Source organism: Lepidochelys olivacea (assembly GCF_965140295.1).
Source record: "Lepidochelys olivacea isolate rLepOli2 genome assembly, chromosome: 9".
Taxonomy (NCBI): Eukaryota; Metazoa; Chordata; order Testudines; family Cheloniidae; genus Lepidochelys; species Lepidochelys olivacea.
This window is the reverse complement of record NC_140419.1, coordinates 34,621,635-34,642,959: the sequence shown is the minus strand read 5'-3', so window position 1 is coordinate 34,642,959 and position 21,325 is coordinate 34,621,635. Positions and strand designations below refer to the sequence as shown.

At 42.2% G+C, this 21,325-nt stretch overlaps 1 protein-coding gene across 7 annotated transcripts in view; it reads left to right on the top strand.

Moving 5' to 3' along the window:
* Nucleotides 1-21,325, top strand: part of AGFG1 (ArfGAP with FG repeats 1) — a 68,150-nt gene that overhangs the window by 19,384 nt on the left and 27,441 nt on the right. For all 7 annotated transcript variants that reach the window (XM_084639770.1, XM_084639767.1, XM_084639766.1 and 4 more), the window contains exon 3: nucleotides 18,487-18,602. In XM_084639770.1, the coding sequence (XP_084495896.1) occupies nucleotides 18,487-18,602 (116 nt within the window). The remainder of the gene's footprint in view (nucleotides 1-18,486; nucleotides 18,603-21,325) is intronic.

The following is a 21,325-nucleotide window of genomic DNA, read 5'->3' as shown; positions in this document are numbered from 1 at the left end:
TCAGCCTGGAACCAGCCCCCTTCTGCATTCTGAACCCCTTGGCCCAAACACAGAGCCCACACCCCCTCCTGAACCCGAACTCCCTGCCCCAGCCCAGTGAAAGTGAGTGAGGGTGGAGAGAGGGTGTTGGAGTGAGCAGGGCGGGGCTTTGGGGAAGGGGCAGGGTAGATCCTGTGTTGCACTTAAATTCAAAAAGTGATCTTGTGCATAAAAAGGTTGGAGACCGCTGGATTAGAGACTACTTACTTATGCTTTAAGAGAATGTTGATAAGGCAAGTCACTAAAAATGATTAGGGCTATCAAAAAATTAAAAAAAAAAACTGATTGATCTCACTGTTAGTAATAGAATATCAATTGAAGTTTGTTATATTTTTGGATGTTTTTCTGCATTTTTCAAATATATTGATTTCAATTACAGCACAGAATGCGAAGTGTACGGTGCTCACTTTATTACAAACATTTGCACTGTAAAAAGGATAAACAAAAGAAATAGGATTTTTCAGTTCACCTCATACAAGTACTGTAATCTCTTTATTGTGAAAGTGCAATTTACAAATGTAGGGGTTTTTTGTTACATAACTGCACTCAAAACCAAAACAGCGTAAAACTTCAGAGCCTACAGGTCCACTCAGTCCTCCTCCTTGTTCAGCCACTAGCTGAGACAAACAAGTTTGTTTAGGTTTACAGGAGATAATGCTCCCTGCTTCTTGTTTACAATGACACCTGAAATTGAGAACAAGCATTCACCTGACACTTTTGTAGCTGGTGTTGCAAGGTATTTATGTGCCAGATATGCTAAACATTCGTGTGCCCCTTCATGCTTCGGGCACCATTTGAGAAGACATGCTTCCATGCTGATGACAGGTTCTGCTTGATAACGATCCAAAACAGTGCGGACTGACACATGTCCAGTTTCATCATCTGAGTCAGGTGCCACCAACAGAAGGTTGATTTTCTTTTTTGGTGGTTCAGGTTCTGCAGTTTCTGCATTGTAATGTTGCCCTTTTAAGACTTCTGACAGCATATTCCACATCTTTATTCCTCTGAGATTTTGGAAGGTACCTCAGATTCTTAAACCTTGGGATGAGTGCTGTAGCTATCTTTAGAAATCTCACATTGGTACCTTCTTTGCATTTTGTTAAATCTGCAGTGAAAGTGTCCTTAAAGTGAACAACATGTGCTGGGTCATCATCCAAGACTGCTATAATTGCTATGAAATATATGGCAGAATGCGGTAAAAGGGAGCAGGGGACACACAATTCTCCCCCAAGGAGTTCAATCACAAATTTAATTAACACTTTTTTTTAAACGAGATCATCAGCATGGAAGCATGTAGGTAAGCATGAAGCTTATAGGCGCTGAAGTTTTACTTTGTTTTGAGTGCAGTTGTTTGTTTTTTTTAAAAAAAAATTACAAGTTGCACTTTCACCTACAGTATGGTAGGGGAATGGGGGGGTGGGAAGGATAGCTCAGTGGTTTTGAGCATTGGCCTGCTCAACCCAGGGTTGTGAGTTCAATCCTTGAGGGGACCATTTAGGGATCTGAGGCAAAACTTGGGGATTGGCCCTACTTTGAGCAGGGGGTTGGACTAGATGGCCTCTTGAGGTCCCACCCTGATATTCTATGATTCTGTGATACTTCTATTAAGTGAATTGAAAAATACTATTTCTTCTGTTTATCACTTTTACAGTGCAAATATTTGTAATAAATATAAAGTGAGCATTATACACTTTGTATTCTGAGCTATAATTGAAATCAATATATTTGATGTAGAAAAACATCCAAACATATTTACAACACATTTCAGTTGGTATTCTATTATTGTTTAACAGTGCGATTAAAACTTATTAATCGTGATTAATTTTTTGTTAATCTCATGAGTTAGCTGACTGACAGCCCTACAAATGATCATCCTTTATAACAAAGTATAAGCATGTTCTTTGATGACAATCTGGTTCAGCTTTAAGAATGAAAGTAGGAAAATCTTTTTTAAAAAGCTGCTTTTTTGGGGGTGATACATAGCACTTTCTGAAGAGTTTGACTAGCAATCATTTCTAGACCGACTTGAACAAAATCTGAAGTTATTAGTCTAATTATGAAATTGTTTGGCTCGTAACTGTTTAAAATCAAACATTTAAATCGGAATAGTGTTGCAGTTTCACAAATCTTCAAGTCAGGGCTTGAATACGTTATAAAATATTGTAGCTTTGTGTTGGTTTGGGGGTGTAGCTGGGGCTCTGAATGTTCTGATCACAGTGTAAAACTCTGATCATGGAATTTGCTACAGATACCACCCTCTTGTTCATAGCATTATGTTCTAGAATCAAAGTTTAATTTAAAATATTACGATTGCCAAGAAAGCTTTTCATTGGTCTATATTCTGTTCACACTTCCAGTGTCTTCAAAAGTTTGCAACAGTGGCTAAGAGGTGCAAATAACTGCTCTTTTACTACATGAAGATAACTGTAGCAGAAATCAGAGTAGCAGCCGTGTTAGTTTGTATTCGCAAAAAGAAAAAGGAGTACTTGTGGCACCTTAGAGACTAACAAATTTATTTGAGCATGAGCTTTCGTGAGCTACAGCTAAGTTCATCGGATGCATTCAGTGGAAAATACCACTGAATGCATCTGATGAAGTGAGCTGTAGCTCACGAAAGCTTATGCTCAAATAAATTTTAGTCTCTAAGGTGCCACAAGTACTCCTTTTCTTATAGCAGAAATATACAGCTAATGTTTCACCCATAATACTAAACTCCGTTTTAAGGTGCCAAAACCATCAAACCTCACTGTCTCTTTTAATTGCTTCTGTGTTGCATTTGTATTATCAGTCCAAAGATCTTCAGTATGTTGAAAATTAAATGGGACAACATAGGCGGCTTGAGTTTAATATCAAAACAAGTAACATGGGGATCACTGTGCTGACTGTATTGTTCCCTTTTCAAAATGCTGCTTTGACTTAAACAAAGCTGCTCCAGAAACCAGAGGGCCTCACTGGGTAAATTGGTTTCAGGTTGCCTTAGAGACACAGTAGCTTGTCCTTAGTGGTGTAGTATCAACAAGAGTAGATCTCTTTAGTATAAGTTAAGTAAACTTAGATGAAGTATAAATGTTGATTACAGAGCATCTCTTGGATAGTGCTTTAATGTTTTAGTCAAAAAAAAAAAAAAGAATGGAACAATTAAAATATACTTGATTTGTTAAAATAAGCATTTTTTTTCTGTTGTCCTCTTGAGATATAAAATAGTCCAGAATGTATCTGATTTCTGGAGAAAATTGGAGTATCCCAATGAAACGCTTACTTTATTGGCCTAATTTGCTGCACAAAGTAGCACATTTTATGTACATCTTGAAAGCAGAAATAAGAAATAATATCATTTCGTAGGAAAACTGTTGGACAGTTTCTTATATCAATGCTGTTGCTTTGCAGGGCTCTTTAACAAAATTGATTAGAAGTTGGCTGTCTAAGATTTTAGATATCTAATTTTAAACACTCCATTCCAAAAAGCTTTCCCAGTTCTACCTGTTTAAAAAAATACTTGCCCTGATTTCCAGTAATCTGTCTTTTGGCACTTTATCTTAAATTTTGACCTTTGTAGCTGAACAATGATTCTTTTCAATTTTGTCAATCAAAAATTCATTTAAAAATTTTTTTTAAAGGAAATGCCTGACCTGTAACAATGTCTAGTGATTTAAGGTGGCCTTGTCTAGCTCTTTAGAAGGCCAAATCCATGAGTAATCCATCCTAACTTGTGACTTAGACGTGAAACAGTTGGGTGCATTTTCAGTGGCATGTTGTAAAAATTTAACTCACTCAAGTTGTTAGCTTTGCTTGTACGTGGGATGGAAAGGTAGTGTTGGACAGAAAATAATATAATGCATATTGAGACGAAAAAAGAGAAGGCTGGTCTTGACTAACAAGTATTGAATTGTTTAAAAGCTAATAAAACAAGCATGAATGTTTGTTGTAGCATGTACGCACAGTCCATTGAACATTAATTTGGATTGTTGCCTAACTATGTGTGTCATTCCAATTGTAATTGGCGGTAGACATTTTGACTGCCTACAGCACACACCAATCACAGCTGCAACGATTGGTTATTTTTTTGTTCTTCTCTCACCGCTTGTATCTGGCAAGAAATGTAATGCCATATTTAACATGATTGGCTCCTTAATCTTCATTTTAGACTAGTTCACTTTATTATGTGGTAATTAATGTATATGAGCCCCTAATTCCAAGGGCTGGTCTAAACTGCCAAGCTTTTTTGCCAAAAGGCAGCTTTTGGTGATGAAATAGCAGAGGTGTACACATTGCAAAGCCATGTTTTGTGATGAAACTAGTCAGTTGCAGCGCTGTTAAAAAACAAAACCTCGATGAGAGTCAAGGCTTTTTGTGCCAAGGCTTTATCTCTGTAGTGTCAGTGTAGACACCATGCTTAATTTCAGCGCTGCTGTTGGCCTCCAGAAGGTGTCCCACAATGCCCATCCTGACCACTTTGAGCATTTTCAACTCCGCAACCCTGCCCCCACATAAACCACCTTCCACCACTCCCCCTTTAAAGCCTCGGGAATTTTGAAATTCCCCTTTCTGTTTGCTCAGCATGGAGAGCTCACATCGCATCCTCCCACGTGGCTATGGCGTCTCTGCGCAGCAAACTATCTCGCTCTTGGACCACTGGAGCTACTGGATCTGATAAGTGTTTGGGGAGAGGAGGCTGTCTAGTCCCAGCTTTGCTCTAGCCATAGGAATTTCGATACCTTTTGCCAGCTTGTGTGCAGCTTGTGCGAAAAGGGATCTGAGTGGGACACACTGCAGTACAGAGCAAAGGTGAAGAAGCTGAGGAATGCATCCCACGAGGCAAGGGAGGCAAACTTTCTTTCCAGTACTGTTCCCCAGACTTGCCATTTTTATAAGGCGTTGGATGCTATCCTAGAGGGCAACCCCACCTCCACCGCCAAGAGCACTGTGGATACTTCAGCATGTCTGAAGCTAGTAGAAAGTGTACCTAACCCAGAGGAGGAAGTCCATTAATGATGAGGTGGAGGCTGAAGAAGATGTGAAGCCCATGGCAGAGTTGCCTGGTGGTGCATCCAGTCGGAGCTGCTCTCTATTCTAGAGGTGTCTAGCCAGTCTCAGCAGTTGCTCTCTGGCGAGCCAGAACAAGGAGAGGAGAGGGCAGAGAAATATACAAGGCTGGCTGTGTTTCTGTGTGCTGGGCACTTCCCCGCACAGCGAGGCAGTACAACGAAACAGGGAGTTGATGCACTCCAAGATTTCACAAGAATATTCCAGAGAGATCTCTAGGAAACTGTCCTGGAGGTACTCAGCAATCCTCTGCCAGAGGTTACTTGGCAGAGCTGCTTTGTTCCTTCCCCCATTGAGAGATGCTTTCCTGTGCCACACTGCAATTACTTGGGCAGGGCTAAAGGCTGCACACAGGCAAGCAGCATAGGGATTGGGGCAGAAGCCACAAGTATGTAGCAGATGCACCCTTGCTTCCCCTCAGGAGTGAGATCTTCCCTAGTGACCCCACCTGTGGAAAGTGGTGGGAAAATTTAGAGTGTTGCCCCCTATAAGTGCCCCACAACCCTTTCACATTGCTTTTCAACGATGAAGAATGCCCCTGCCCTTGGGTTCACTCACCATACTTGGGGTGTTCTCCTGCACATGTGCTTGCCTAGGGTCACAGAGAAACTAAGTATGTTACCAGCTGTGTATTTTAATGTAGTATTTCAATGCTCTGTGTGTAGTTGACAATAGTACTTCTGTTTGTTGTTAATTATGCCTCTCCAGACATGACCTTGAGAAGTCCTCCCAACAGCAGCAGAGCATCTGCGCCAGATAAAATGCCCAAGACGAAGCAAGGAAGATATATTCTGGGAGGTGCTGCTTCAGAGGCAGAAAAGACTGAATGCAAGAAATGGAGGGAAAGTGACAAGCAGGAAAGAAAGTAAAATGATGCGTACAATAGGGATGCTACAGAGAGGGTGATAAAAGTTTTGGAGCATCAAACTGACATGCTCCAGTCTCTTGTAACAGTCCAGACTGAGCAGATGCGTGTGCGCTCTCCCCTTTAGCACATTCAGAACTCTTTCTCGTGTGCTCCACAAACTCCGCCTGCACATTCCTTTCCGCTTTCTGGCACTTCGTGCTTTCCTCTACACTCCACCCCCACAGACAGCTTTTCAAACAAAAGCTGGACTTACGCTAGCTTAGTCATTCCTGCCCCCAGTACCTTCTCCCCTACCAAAAATCTGTGTGTGCGTGTGGTGGTGTGGTTTATTTGGCAATAAAAGCAAAGTTCTTTGAATTGTAAGCACTTTTTATTTATTTCCGTGCAAGTTACAATAGCAGATGACACCTGCAAATCAACAGGCACTTTTTATCAATTCCTTATATTAAATCCTAGGCCTTAACAATCACAACTGCTTCGTAGTATACCAAATTTAATTAGCCATTACAGTCCCACGCATAGCAACAAACATTACTGGTTTTCATCTTCAAAGTGTTGCCTTAAGGCATCTCTGATTCTCATTGCCCCACATTGCACTCCTTTAATAGCCTGGGTATCTGGCTGCTCAAAATCAACAGCCAAGTGTTCTGCCTCGGCAGTCCACCGCTGAGTAAACTTTTTACCCTTCCTTTCACAAATATTATGCAGTGTGCAACATGCCGCTATAACGGGGTGGGCAAACGTTTTGGCCCAAGGGCCACATTGGGGTGCGAAATTGTATGGAGGGCTGGGTAGGGAAGGCTGTGCCTCCCCAAACAGCCTGGTCCCCGCCCCCATCTGACCCCTCCCACTTCCCACCCACTGACTTACTGCCCCCTTCAGAACCCCTGACCCATCCAGCACTAACCTCTGCCCCATCCAACCGCTCCCTGTCCCCTGACTGCCCCCCAGGACTGGCTGCCTTACCCTGCCGCTCAGAGCAGCGTGACTGGCAGCCGTGCCGCCCAACTGGAGACAGACACCCTGCCGTGTTGCCCTGCAGGAGTGCACAGCCCTGCTGCCCAGAGTGCTGCCCACGCGGAGGCTTGGCTGTAGGGGAAGGGGAATAGCCGGGGAGGGGCTGGGGGCTAGCCTCCCTGGCGGAGAGCTCGGGGGCTGGGCAGGATGGTCCCGTGAGCCATAGTTTGCCCACCTCTGCGCTGTTACCATGGGAGTATTTTCCTCATTAAGGTCTAACCTTCCATGTAGGAATCGCCAGCACACCTTTAATCAGCCAAACACATTCAATGGTCATTCTGCACCTAATCAGCCTGTTGAACCGCTCCTTACTACTGTCTAGGTTTCCCATGGACGGCTTCATGAGACATGGCATTAAGGGGTATGCAGGGTCTCCCAGCATCAGTATGGGCATTTCAACTTCCCCTCACAGTGATCTTCTGGTCTGAAAAGAGAGTCCCTGCTTGCAGCTTTCTGTACAGGCCAGTGTTCCTAAAGATACAGGCATCATGCACCTTTCTAATCCACCCTGCATTGCTGTCTGTGAAATGCCCAGAGTGATCCACAAACGCTTGCAGAAACATGGAGAAGTACCCCTTCTGATTGATGTACTCCGTTGCAAGGTGGTCTGATGCCAGAATTGGAATATGCCTGCTATCTGTCACCCTTCTACAGTTAGGGAATCCCATTGCTGCGAAGCCATCCACAATTTCACTCATGTTGCCAAGAGTCATGGTCTTTCACAGTAGGTGCGATTTAATGGCCTTGCACACTTGTGTTAACACAGCACTGACAGTCTATTTCCCTACTCCAAATTGGTTTGCGACTGACCGGTAGCAGTCTGGAGTTGCCAGCTTCCACACTGCAATTGCCACACGCTTCTCTGCCAACAGGGCAGCTCTCATTTGGGTGTCCTTGCACCTCAGGGCTGGGGTAAGCTCTGCACATGGTTCCAGGAAGCTTTCAACATCCAGAAGTTCTGCAGCTGCTGCTCATCATCCCAGATCTGCATAATGGTATGATCCAACCATTCTGTGCTAGTTTCCTGAGCCCAAAGCCATGTTCCATTGTGTTCACCTCTGTGAATGCCAAAAGCAATCCTGTGTTGCTGCTTTCTATGTCGGACACAGTGTCCGGCAACTGTGACTGCTGTTGCCTTCATAACTTCAAGAATAACTCCACTACTATTGTGCTATGTGCTAGTGATAACTAGCAGAGCAGTGGAAATTAGTGCAGGATCCATTCCTGCAGGTAGATGTGGTGGGGCAAGCAGAAAACAAGGGACGTTGAAAAATGCCATGAACTGAAGATAGAAGCACTTGCCCTGCTTTCCGTCCAAGCATTCCATCATGGGATATTGAGCCCGGACCCATGATGCCCCGCGATCCCTCTCTACCTTCCAACAAGACCTATCGGCAGAAGTGGGGAGAGCTGCACTGTGGGATAACTACCCGCATTATGCTGCTCTCAGTGCTGATGCAAGTGCCGCAAGTGTGAACATACTATGCTGCCCGTGGAAGACAATGTGAACACACATGAGCGATTTTCTTTAAGTGCTTTTTTATCAGCAACCAAACTTTCGGCAAAGAAGCTCTGCCAGTGTAGACATAGCCTAAGTAATAATTATTTATGCACCATAAAGGACTAGATTAAATACTCACTGGGAGAACTGAGTATATTATTACAATTTAAACACTTTCAGCTTTCCTGGGGCATTATATTGAGTAGTAAACTTGTTGCTGCATAACCCAGATTCATTATCACTAACTGAAACAAACACATTAAGAAGCACAATGTATCTGAATTTTTATTAGGCCTCTTTATATATCCCCTTTTCTTCACTCATTCCAAGCCCCCTCTTCTGTTCTGTTAATTGCTGGGAAATACGGCATGAAAGGAATCTGTCAGTGTGCTCATATTTTAGTCCCTAAGTGTTAAGATCACTTTGTGTGCTCTCTATTACCACGTTGGAGTACGGTGATTTTTGTATTGTTTTGTTTTTGTGTCTGTCCCCATCCCATCCCCCTCGCAAAAAATCCCACCCCACTTACTCGTGAACTAGAGCAAGCATATAACCATCCACATAAAGAAGTTTGTGTGTAGCATCCTCATTTATGCGTCTGATGGCTTTCATTCTCCATCTGCCACATGTTTACATATTAAATTTGTTAATACTTTAAAACATTTGGTGGCATCATGCAGAAAGTCCAAAGACTACCAAAGTACACACTTGCTTTTCTCCATTTCATACTAAAAAGACAAACAAACCCTACAGAGTGCTATTGAGAGACCTATCAAGCATTCTTTCATGTAGTTTATAGAATAGACTTCTCTAGTAGTAGAATTACTAGAATAGACTTCCTCCGATATCAAATTTTATCAAACAACTAGGACTACAGATATTCTTCTAGAGCTCAATGGTCATTCATTTTGACTCCTGATTTTTCATAATTACAGCAGCAAACAACGGTGCTCCATGGTGTCGGAAAGGAATTGGGCATCTAGTACCTACAGTCTGGAAGAATATTTCCCAGTTGACTGGTGTACAATAGTCTAGTCCGGGGCGGGCAACCTTTCTGGCCTGAGGGCCACATCAGGTTTCCAAAATTGTATGGAGGGCTGGTTAGGGGAGGCTGTCTCTCCCCAAACAGCCAGGCTGCGGGGGAGGGGGAACAGCAGGGGAGGGGCCGGGGACTAGCCTCCCAAGCAGGTGCTTTTCCCCTGGACCAGGCAGGAGGGTCCTGTGAGCCGAATGTGGCCCACGGGCCGTAGTTTGCTCACCTCTGGTCTAGTCTATGGAGAGGGAAAGGGTTCTGCGTCTTCCTCTGAAAGTTCTCATCACTAGCTACCGTAGAACAGAATACTGGACTAGGTGATCACTGGTTTGGGCCAAAGTTACTAAGGGTCAAATGAATTTTGGGAGCGTGTCATGCGTTAGTCACATTACACATGAACTAATATTTTTCACATCTTACTCTTTACCATACAGTCCATAAGTTACGCACATGTTGTGGGGGAAAATGCTTTTTCTCTAATTTATTGGATGCCTTTTGCTCATATATTATGAATTTGACCTCTGTGTTACTATAGCATGTTCTGGGCCTGTAGCATTAATTTCAAGTTTTACTTGGTTTTAAGTGTCTCTGCGAAACGTATGAAGACCACTTTTCAAGCGCTGACTACAATGTTTGAAACAGCCGTTATTAAGATGGAATCTCTGCCAGTTTTGCTAGAGGCCTTATGACAGTCATGAGTTACTCAGTCACTGGCATAAGTGGTAGAAGTTATGCCTTCTGTGAATGTAGTCTCTGAATTTCCTTGGATGTCATTCTGTTCTCTTGCAGTTGCTGAGGTTAAAAGGTATAGGTATACCTGGTATAGGTGGAAGAGCTTGCAACTTCCACGTTTAACTAAAATTAAAACTAAGTAATAAAACTTTTGTGGGTTTAGGTTGTAAATAAGTAGCTATTAATTCAAATCATTGGGATACTATAGTTATTGGGGCAGGTCAAAATTTTTATGTTGAAATTACTTTTGATGGAAAACTGGGTTCTTGACTAAATGAGTTGTTGTGTTTTTTTGTGGAAAGTGTCTGCTTTCTGGGGGCGGGGGGAGGAAACCTTGGAGTTTATGCTGCCACAGTGCCTCATTCTTTGTAGGTCAGATTCCCTGGCTGAATTAAGTCTACCATGATATTCTGTTTCTTATCTCCAACAAAGGAGACCTTTGGCGCATCTTAGGAAATGTAGTCTGACCAGGGCCCTGCCTGTAGAAGAGGGTGGGGCACATAAGGCATCCTAACAACAACTCTCATGGGCACCATGGCAGCATTTCCAAATCAAACTTTTTTTTTTCCAGTTGAACTATTTTGGTACTTAGTTTTTTGGGGGAGGGGGAAGAGAGGAAGAATTGCTCTGGAAAATACCAATATCAATTACTTATTAACCATCTAATGTATGTTGGTGGTTTCTGCTGACTACTCTTTGAAGGGGAGGTGGCAAAGAGACTATTGCCACCTTCCTGTAGCATAGTGGCTCTCAAACTTTTTGTGTTGGTGATCCCTTTCAGACAGCAAGCTTCTGAGTGAGATTTCCCTCCCCCCCTTATAAATTGAAAATACACATTTTATATGAACACTATTTTAAATGCTAAATTTATAACTCTGTTGTTGAAAATGAATTTACCTTTTTCTCCCTGCTTTTAAATTAAGACTAAAACACTTTTATTAAATTGTTCTAAGCAGAAAAGTTTTTTTTTTTTAAAATACTGTTTAATATTGGGGGGAGGGACTGAATAAAATTTGTTAAAATCACTTTTTTCCACAGCGGACTTAGTGCCCCATTGCTACTCTTACTTCTACGCTGCTGCTTGCAGCGGTGCTGCCTTCAGAGCTGGGTGGCTAAAGAGCGGTGGCTGCTGGCTTGACGCCCAGGTCTGAAGACAGTGCCCCCGCCAGCAGCACCGCAAACTGCAGAAATAAGGGTGGCAATGCCATACCGTGCCACCCTTGCTTCTGCATAACATTTGAACTGTGTGGGGGGGCCTAAGTCAAATTTTAGGCTGGTTATAGCACCCACAAGCCCCCCCCCAACCCCCCAGTCTGCCCCTGCCTGTGTGTGTATGTTAAATTATAAATCACTTCTTTTTGCCGATCTCAGTGTTCTGATTGGTCTGCGTTTTGATGCAACTCTTCAGCAGCTGAACAATCAAGCCCTCTGATGTTGTCTTGATCCTGTCTTTTTAGTATCAAGATGACAAATCTGCACACACAATACTATAATCCCCAGAGTCCAATTTCCTTAAAGTGGTGATAATACAAATATATATATATTATGTTTAGGAACAATGATCGCTGCATTTATGTTTACAATACTTTTTGAGGTAAATACACTACATTGCGACAGAAAAGCAGGTAATTTTCTAAAACGCAAGATTTAAATAATATTTTATAGCAGTTGCTCTGTTTCGTGTATGTACTTGCAACCCCCATGTAATAACCTCACGACCCCCAGTTTGAGAACCCCTGTCCTAATATGTATGACTAACAGCTGAGGATCTGAGAGGTTTGACAGGCAAGTAACTGTGTCTGGTTGAGGAACTCTTCTTTCGTTTTTGTTCTTTGTTTAAAGAAATTGTCATGACATAAACCCGCCGCATTGGTTTGCATTTTGAAAGCCTCTCAAAAAGAGAAGCTTATCTTTTTTTTTTTTTTTAAATGAAAGTTTAGGTCTCTTCACCACAACCCTTCAACCGTTCCTGAAGATTCTAAATACAGTAACTCCCCACTTAATGTCCTCTTGCTTAACGTTGTTTCGATCTTACGTCCCTGCTCCATTACAGAACATGCTCGTTTAAAGATATGTGCAATGCTCCCCTATAACATCGTTTGGCTGCCTGCTTTGTCCACGGCTGGCAGCCCCTCAAACCCCCCCCAATGCCTCCCGCCCACCAGTGGACCCCGCAGATCAGCGTCTTCCCCTTCCACCTCCTGCCTGCGGCAATCAGGCATTCAGGAGGCTGGGGGGAGGAGTGAGGACGCGGTGCGCAGCATCCCGCCCCCCGCCCGTGGCAATCAGCTTGCGGAGGAACGGGGATATGGGAGCTGATAGGTGGGCTGCCAGCCTGTTTAATACCTGTATTAAATGGTTTAAAATGTATATAATGCCTCTTGTCTGGCAAAATTTGTTTTCCCTGGAACCTAATACCTCCCCGATCCCCCCATTTACATTAGTTCTTGTGGGGAAATTGGATTCGCTTAACATCGTTTCGCTTAGTCATGTTCCTGAGAAATGCAATTACAACGTTAAATGAGGAGTTACTGTACTGGAACCCTCAAAGGGCATTTGACATTTCAAAAATTTTCAGTTTAAACCCCAGTTTTGCATCAAAATATATCAAACAGTCCTATGTGCTTTTTTTGTCCAGGACTGATGAATAAAACCTGGACTGCTACATTGAGCTATCTTTGATATTTTATGTCAAATCTTTAAATAATCAAACCCTCTCTGCCCCAGGGACTGGTTTACATTCAGAATTTGTCTGCAGAGTTTTTGGGACCAATAATTACCAGTTTTAAACCAATATGCTTACATTGGTGCAAAAAATGTGTGTAGGTAGCTTTTGGTTTTTGCATTGGTTTGACTAACAATCAAAACAAGTTATGCTGATTAAACACCCTGATGCCAGTAGAACTGTCCACACTAAGGGTTTGCCCTGATCAGAGAGTTTAGTTTATTCTTTTGATTTTAAATTTTTGGAAAAAACTGAGTGCAGACAATCTCTAAATTGCAAATCTCAAGTCACTTGTCCAGTTAATCCGAGGTCTTCTCACCTCTCCTTTCCCCTCTCCATGTTTGACAAACTACACTTTAGGTGGAAAGGATTTTGAGGGAAGGAGTATTCAAAGCACTGTACAATAGAAAAAAGAAAAGGAGTACTTGTGGCACCTTGGAGACTAACCAATTTATTTGAGCATGAGCTTTCGTGAAGTGAGCTGTAGCTCACGAAAGCTCATGCTCAAATAAATTGGTTAGTCTCTAAGGTGCCACAAGTACTCCTTTTCTTTTTGCGAATACAGACTAACACAGCTGTTACTCTGAAACCTGTACAATAGAAAGCAAGTTACAGGTTTAACCCTTGACTCAACCTGACTTTATACAAAGTGTACTTTCAAATATCGTTATTACTGGAAGCATACAATTCTTTTTACTCTTCAGAGATTAGTAATTCAGCACTTCTGATGTCAATATTAGTTATTAAACAGTTATTTGCTTATGCAAGGAAACTATATATTTCCAAATCTTTCCTGCAGAGAGTATTCTGTTTTGAAACACAGTCTTGTTGTGTTGTCATCTCTAGTTTTTGCTTTGCAAATTGTTTGATTTATGTACATAAGGAAAATAACAGCATTTTTACAGGGGCTCTTGCCCAGCACAGTTATGTTGGGGTCACATCACTTCGTACTCCTGGTGGACATAATTTGCCAGTGAAAGTTTGTGTGTCGGCCTAGCCTTACTTTGTATATTTCCCCCACTGCTTTGTGTCCCCCATTTTGGAAAATGCTGGAATAGACGTTTATAACAGATGTGCTCTCTCTTTTTGTGCATGCTTTGAGGAGTGAAAAAGGTTAAGCATTTGCATTTAAAGTACCATCCTTGGTGTCTGTGCTACCTAATTCAGATGAAACTAATGGGTCACTTGATACCTAAAAACTATTATTTTGGGCTCTGCAAAATTGGGCAGATGCTACTGCATCAGTTCCACTCTGGTAGCATTTTCAAGGCTTTCTCTAAAGCCAAAGCAGCGGGAGACAAACTCCTTTCAAAATAGAAGCTGAAACTACAGAGGGTAGTTAAGTCCATTCCTCTGATGTGCCCTGCTGCAGGAGTGTTTTCCAAAACATGGGATGGTCTTTGCCCTGAGGAACTTGCAATCTAAATAAGCAAGATGGAGTGAGAGAAAGGAAGTAGTAGTTATCCCCCTTTTACAGACTGGCAACTGAGGAACAGATAAAGGTCTGATAGGAACTCTGGCAGAGCAAGAATTGAAACCAGATGTCCTAAACTCCATTCCACTGACTTAGCTAGAGGACAGTTCTCTTTAGTGTTGCTTCTAAGTGAAGTCAGAGATTTTTCTCTCCGTCTCTTTTTTTGAAACTTAATGCTTCCTTACAAGGGTGTAACATCCTCTGTGGATTGTCTTCAATTGTACTGGCTTTGGTTAATTAGAAAGCTTATTTAAGTTAATTTGCTTGCATGTTTCTGAACTTTTTGATAAGATCACTAGTGCTTTTTCTTTTCTTAAACTACTGTTAATTTAACTAAATTAAACTTTATAATAAAATGAAATAAAATGAAACTTGAAAATTTTTGTACCATCCATGCATTCAGAAGGAAACTTCATTTCTCTCTCTCTTCTTCCCCCCTAGAAGGATTCTAAAGAGCTACAGCAATAATTAGGGTGTTGGATAGGTTTTATGAGCGTAGATTAAAAGGTACATTTGTGTAATTTGACTAAATGATGAGATGGGTTATTTCTATGTGTTAGAAGGCTATAAAGGTCAAGGAATGAAGAATTGTCTCTTCCATGGGAGTTTGAGAAATATGATGAAATTAGAACTGTGAGCTTTAATTGAGTCAGACTACCACTTCTATTTAAATTATGGAATAATCTCCGTAATGGGATGCTAAATCCAGCACAAAGCTTTGGTATATGTACAGTAGGGAACAATCGTATAACAACACAACTATGGACCAGACTTAATATTCAAAATAGAAAATTCTAGAGATTCTATCCTTTTGATACACTTAATATCACAGCTGAAGGGACAATGGCTAATTAAAGGAAACTTTTTCATTTATCCTGGTGAATTATTGGGAATTATCAGTGAGGTCAAAGCTTGAACTGCAGCGTAGTCTTTCAGGTTTGCAAGTCAGTTAAAGCTGGTCCTGATGAGACTTAAGTACCATTTGAGGCCTGGAATTTGTATGGTTGATTCCCAACGCAAGTGATCTCTGCTGACCCATGTTCCCTTTAAGAACATACACCAGCATTTGTCAAACTGGGGATCTTGACCCAAAAGGGGGTTGCAAGCCTATTATAGGGTGGTCACAGTATTGCTACACTTATTTCGAGCCGCCATCAGAGCCGGGTGGCTGGAGAGTGGTGGCTGTGGGCTGTGCGCCCAGCGCTGAAGGCTGTACCACCAGCAGCAGCAGCACAGAAGTAAGGGTGGCATAGCATGGGCAGCGGCGAGTGGGGATAAGGGGACATCACAGCCTGAAATACTTCCAAAGAGAGTCCCAGCAAAGAAGGTTTGAGAACCCCCAGCATACACAATTGTATCTAATTGTTCACTTAAGTTAAGAATTTCTCCTAATAGGTTTCAGATACTTTTAAGTATGTTTTTGGGCACATTATCTCATGGCTCACTTACCAGAGAGACAGCAGATAAAAGGTTTAATCACCAAAATGTTCTAAAGCAATTCTAAAGTTTATACGGTCCAGCTAGGGTATAGTTTGAGTAGATTGTATGTTAAAATTTCAAATCAGTGTTTTCATTATTTCCTAGTCTCTGCCATTTTAAAAGTTTTTCTATTTTCTTTGTGGCACTATTCCCCCCCATGTAATCCCTTATGTGCTTTGCCTGCTCTTATATTACATAACTTTTCAGTTTTTGAAAATGCACCAGATGTGTCTATATCATTGGTATTCTAAAAAGACTACAGGAAAAGTTTCATGATTGTACTGTGGATTGCTTCAAACCTTCGATTGTAAACTTTTTTTAGATTCTGAAATTCTCAGGACTGGGTCCATGTTAGTGAACAGCCCCAACAGCATGTTCTTCAATGGAGCATCTGGGTGTTACCATGATACAAATACTAAATGTCATCACCACCACTCTACAGCATATCAGATACACTCAAATTGCATGTTGCCATGTAATTCAGTTAAGTTTGACTCATGCATAACTTTAGAATAAGAAACATCTGAGAGCGTAGGATGATACTTAATGCATACATGGTCTATGCCCTTTAAGATTTTTATGTTAAAGCTTATGCAAGGCAACTCTTCAAAGGGCTTGCTTTCATTCATAGTTGATAAAAATGTCATCAGGTGCATGCCATCTCTGTTGTTTTCTTTCTTTTTTGTGAATGTAACCTTGATGATAAACTTAATTTACATCCCTGAAGTTTGGAAATAGTGAAATAAAGCTGCAGTGCTTAACCCAAACAATCCCCGTATTTGTCTTACAAAAAGGAAACAAATTGATTAGGTGCATAACTGTGGAGCTGTGTGTTTTTTTCACTTGTGCTTAATGCTCATGTTTTGTGTGTTGCTGGAAGTAGTGGAGAGGTAAAACCTATGAGTGATGCCTGGAAGTAAGGCAGGGACTCTGTCAAAACTAGCCCTTGTAGCATGCTTTTAATTTAAAAATGGAAAGAGGTAGTAAATCAAGGAAACTTCAGTCAAGTTACTGCTTTTGTGTTTAGGTGTATTTGAAAAATAAAAATAAATTAGTCTACCTCCAAGAAATCTATGGCAAGTTTAATTCTTGAAGGTTTAAAAAATACTTGAGAAACTCTGCCCTGGTCTACACTACACAGGTCACCATAAGGCAGCTTTGTCAGTGTACACAGTGTACAGCTTTGCTCCTGTCGATGTAAGTGCTATACTAACTAACAGAATATGACTACACTGATATAATAAGCCATACACCATTTGCTGAGGTGCAGTTATTTTGGTATAGGTAGGGTGCTGCGGTGTCAATGTAGACCAGAGGTGGGCAAACTACACCCCGTGGGCCACATCCGGCCCACGGGATGGTCCTGTCCGGCCCCTGAGCTCCTGGCCTGGGAGGCTGTTCCCCCTCCCCCGCAGCCATGCCACAACGTGGCGCAATACTCTGGGCAACAGAGCTGCAGATCCCGGCCTGACCTGGTGCTCTGTGCTGCGTGGCGCAGCTGCCTGTTGTGGTGCAGCCGTGCTGCCAGGCACTGGTGCTCCAGGCAGTGCAGTAAGGGGGCAGGGAGCAGGAGGGGTGGGATAGAGGACAGGGGAGTTCAGTGGGTGGTCATGGGTGTGGATAGGGGTCGGGGTGGTCAGAGGGCAGGAATGGGGGCAGGAGTCCCGGGGGGGCAGTCAGAAAGGAGTGGAGGGGTGGTCAGGGGACAGGGAGCAGGGGTTTGGGTGGATGGGGCACGTGTCCTGGGGGATGGGCAGTCAGGAAGGAGAGGGAAGGGGTTGAATGGGGTGGTGCGGGGCAGTAAGGGGTGACAGGTCTGGAGGTGGTCGGTGGTCAGGGGGAAGGGGTGGTCCCGGGGGGGCAGTCAGGAAGGAGGGAGGGGGTTGGATGGGGCGGTGGGGAGCAGTTAGGGGTGGGAGGTCCGGGGGCTGTCAAGTGTTTTTAAACACAGTATGTTAATTTTCCAGGAAACCTTGCTGTTCAGTAAGCTCCTCATATATTAGACAGGGAATTTGTTGTGTACAGCTAAGTACAAAGCACTGTGTATTGGTAAATTTTAGAAGCTCAGAAGGACTCTTAAAAACTAATGCATGCTAATATAATTCGTACGCTGGCGTCTTCCAAACTTTACAGGTCATTATAAGCTGAACAGAGAAGCAGGACAGAATCTTGTCTGTGGTTTGAATATGTAGTCTTTGGGGAGGAGTATTTCTAAAGACAAAAATGGCAGTTGTGTGTGTTACACCATTGGGAGTACTTTCAAAATCAAGTACTTATTGTATGCATGTGCCTGTTAAATAAGAGATTAGATGTTGCAAGGCCATCTATCTCAGCAGGGCAAACAGCAATCCTAAACAGTGCACTGTGCACTCACACTTGGCTGAAATATTAATTAGTGTAAGACGAGTCCTTTGCAAATAAATGGTAAGCATGGATATTCAAAAATTAATAATGCATTTTATCTATGGTTGTAAATTTTGAGTGAAAATATAAATTTGAACTTGAAAGTTATTTAATATTGATTTCTCTCTTTTTCCCTCTCCCTCCCCCTCCCACCTTATTCCCTCAAAATAAGGTGTGTAAACAGATTTGGCTAGGATTATTTGATGATAGATCATCAGCAATTCCAGACTTCAGGGATCCACAGAAAGTAAAGGAGTTTCTACAGGAAAAATACGAAAAGAAAAGATGGTAAGCTAACACTCAGTTTTGATAAAAGCTAATTTTTTTTTTTCCTTCCCTGTAACCAGAAATCCCTTTTGGGTTTACTGTAAATTGCTGGCTGACGTCCGTCTTTCATTGTGACTAATAACGAGTGTTACTTTGTGGCTGAAAAGAGACCTTGACAACATCTCAATTTTTAAAGAAGGCTTATGGAAGACTTTGACTTGACTTCACGTACAGCACTACAGCAGCACAGCTGCAGCACTTCAGTGATGATGCTACTATGCCGACAGGAGAGCGTCTCCTGTTGGCATAGTTATAGTTAATCCACCTCCACGAGAGGCGGAAGCTATGTCAATGGGAGAAGCTCTCCCGATGACATAGCACTGTCTACACCGTCAGTGGGGTCGGTGTACCTACTTTGCCCAGCAACAAAGTTGTACTGATATAGGTCTGTAGTGTAGACCTGGGCATTGTAAAGCACTAAATATTACATCTGCATAGTCTGAACATTGCCAAACCTAGATATTCATTTAAAATCTTATGAAGAAGACATGGCCATTTGTTGTTAGATGCATGACATATGTTAGTGTGACATTCCCCAGGGACTGCTGTGTCCCCTTAGCTCTCCAGCCTAGGATGCCTTTTACACTATTTTGTTAGTGAACAGCAAACCCTTCCAGGCTCTGCTTACTCACACCACCAGCATGCAAAGTCACTCCCAGCTGAGTGCATGAATCTATGCCCAGCCATCCACGAAGCACATATAAGGCAACACCCGCATATCCCTCAGGCCCAGCCTTTCCCCCCAGAAATGTATATCTTGTACTGTTCAGTAGCCCCACTGGACAGGACAAGCTCATAATCAGTCTGTCATTCCAACTGTGGGTAATAAATATATGCACCAGTCCTTTCGATCTGAGTAGAGATCAAAAGGATTCCCCAAACACTTCAATCAAACACACTGGCTTAAATAAAATAACAAAATAAGTTTTTATTAACTGCAGAAAAATAGATTTAAAGTTTTTATAATTAGTATGGCATAGATATCAGAACTGGTTACAAAAGAAATAAAAAGATAAAATTGCAAGCTAATTGCTAATTCCCCCCGTGCAACCCTTGGGTGCTGGAAAAATCCTTGCCTGGGCATGTGGACAGCCAGTTCCATGGTGTGCATGAGCTTCAAACTGTCTTTTCAGATGAGTTGTAAATTTCCTGTTTACAACCCCCCCCCCCCAGCAGGTAATGGCTCTTTAGCACTTTTCTGGTGTGCTAGTGTGTCTGTCTCTGAGGAATGGGCTTGTGGGTGTTATCCAGAATTGCGACATATTCCAGTAACGATCCTACAGCAAAATCTCACAATTTCACATGCTGTGTTGCACACATTTCTACAGGATAATAATCATCAGATTATGAGTTTACAAATGATATCTCACAAGGCATACTTTGTACAAAATATGTAACGATATAAAAGTGGTGAACATGGGGTACAGGGTGTCAGTTATTTTTCCTAAAGGGCTGCACTTGGATCCAAACTGCTTTAGCAGTGCTGAGGATCCACAAGACTGTTGTACTCTGCAGGTGGGGAAGTTGCTGCCTGTTCACAAGCCCAGCTTCTGCTGATTCCCTTAGAGTGGCTTTTAGATAGGGCAGAATAGAAGCTCTTGTGTTCTGCCCATACTCTAACAGCTCTACTATGTTTGCTTGTCTGGAGGGCTGTTTGTTTTTATTTTTCCTCTTATATATGTGGCAAACCTTGTCAGAATATACTGGACTTACTACATAGACAGTTGTTTGCTGAATAGGGTGTAAGAGCTATTACAGCTCATTTAAGTGAAGTTATCAGACTATTTTCTTTACGAGTTCTTTAAAAAATAAATTGTCTTTAAAAGTGTGTTCAGCTTAATGGGGCAATCATAATTCATCTCGAGCCAGGAAACTGTAACGGCTTATGGTGACATCAGTAACAGCATAGGACTTAAACAGTCCCTTACTGGGATGGAACTACAGTAACGGTAGAAATATTTACTTGGGTTTTGTCAAAATATTGATGCTCTGTAAGGTGAATGGTTAATAACTGATGGTAACTCAATTTGACTTTTAAAAAAGTGTTGCCAGCATCTTGCTTCACCTTCTTCCATTCTAGCTCATATCACTTAAAAGTTGGGATGTCAGACTTTAATAGAGTGTACAACAATGGTTCAATCCTGGCAGTTGGTTGAGATTAGGGACCATTAACATCACTTTTGAGATGAAGTAGATGTGATTTTTAATATGCTAAACATGCCATAAAATATTTTTTCCAACTTTTTTTCATTTGTGGACCCCTAAAAAATTTCAAATGGAGGTGCAGACCATTTGGAAATTCAACCTGTGGTCCGCAGGCCCCTACCATAGAAGTCTTGGAAGTCTTAGACTGAAAACTGACTGAGCAGAACTCAACTATAAATGTTGCACGTGCTCGGCACAGTATTTGACAAAGCGTGAGAAAGGGCGCTAAACTGTGGGCTTCTGTGGTAACAGCAGCACTTCTGGGTTTTGACCTGTAGGTGGGGGGCATTCACCTACTTTTGATTGATCAAAAGTATGCCTTTTCTGGGATCTGAAACTTTATTTTCATAGTCACCTTTAGCAGACCCCTTAGACACAGTCTGTGCGGACCCCAGGTTGAAAATGACTGTTATAAAACATTGGAAAACTGGAGTCTCAAGCTTTTGTAATCCCAGTGTTTGAGATATGGGACACTAAAA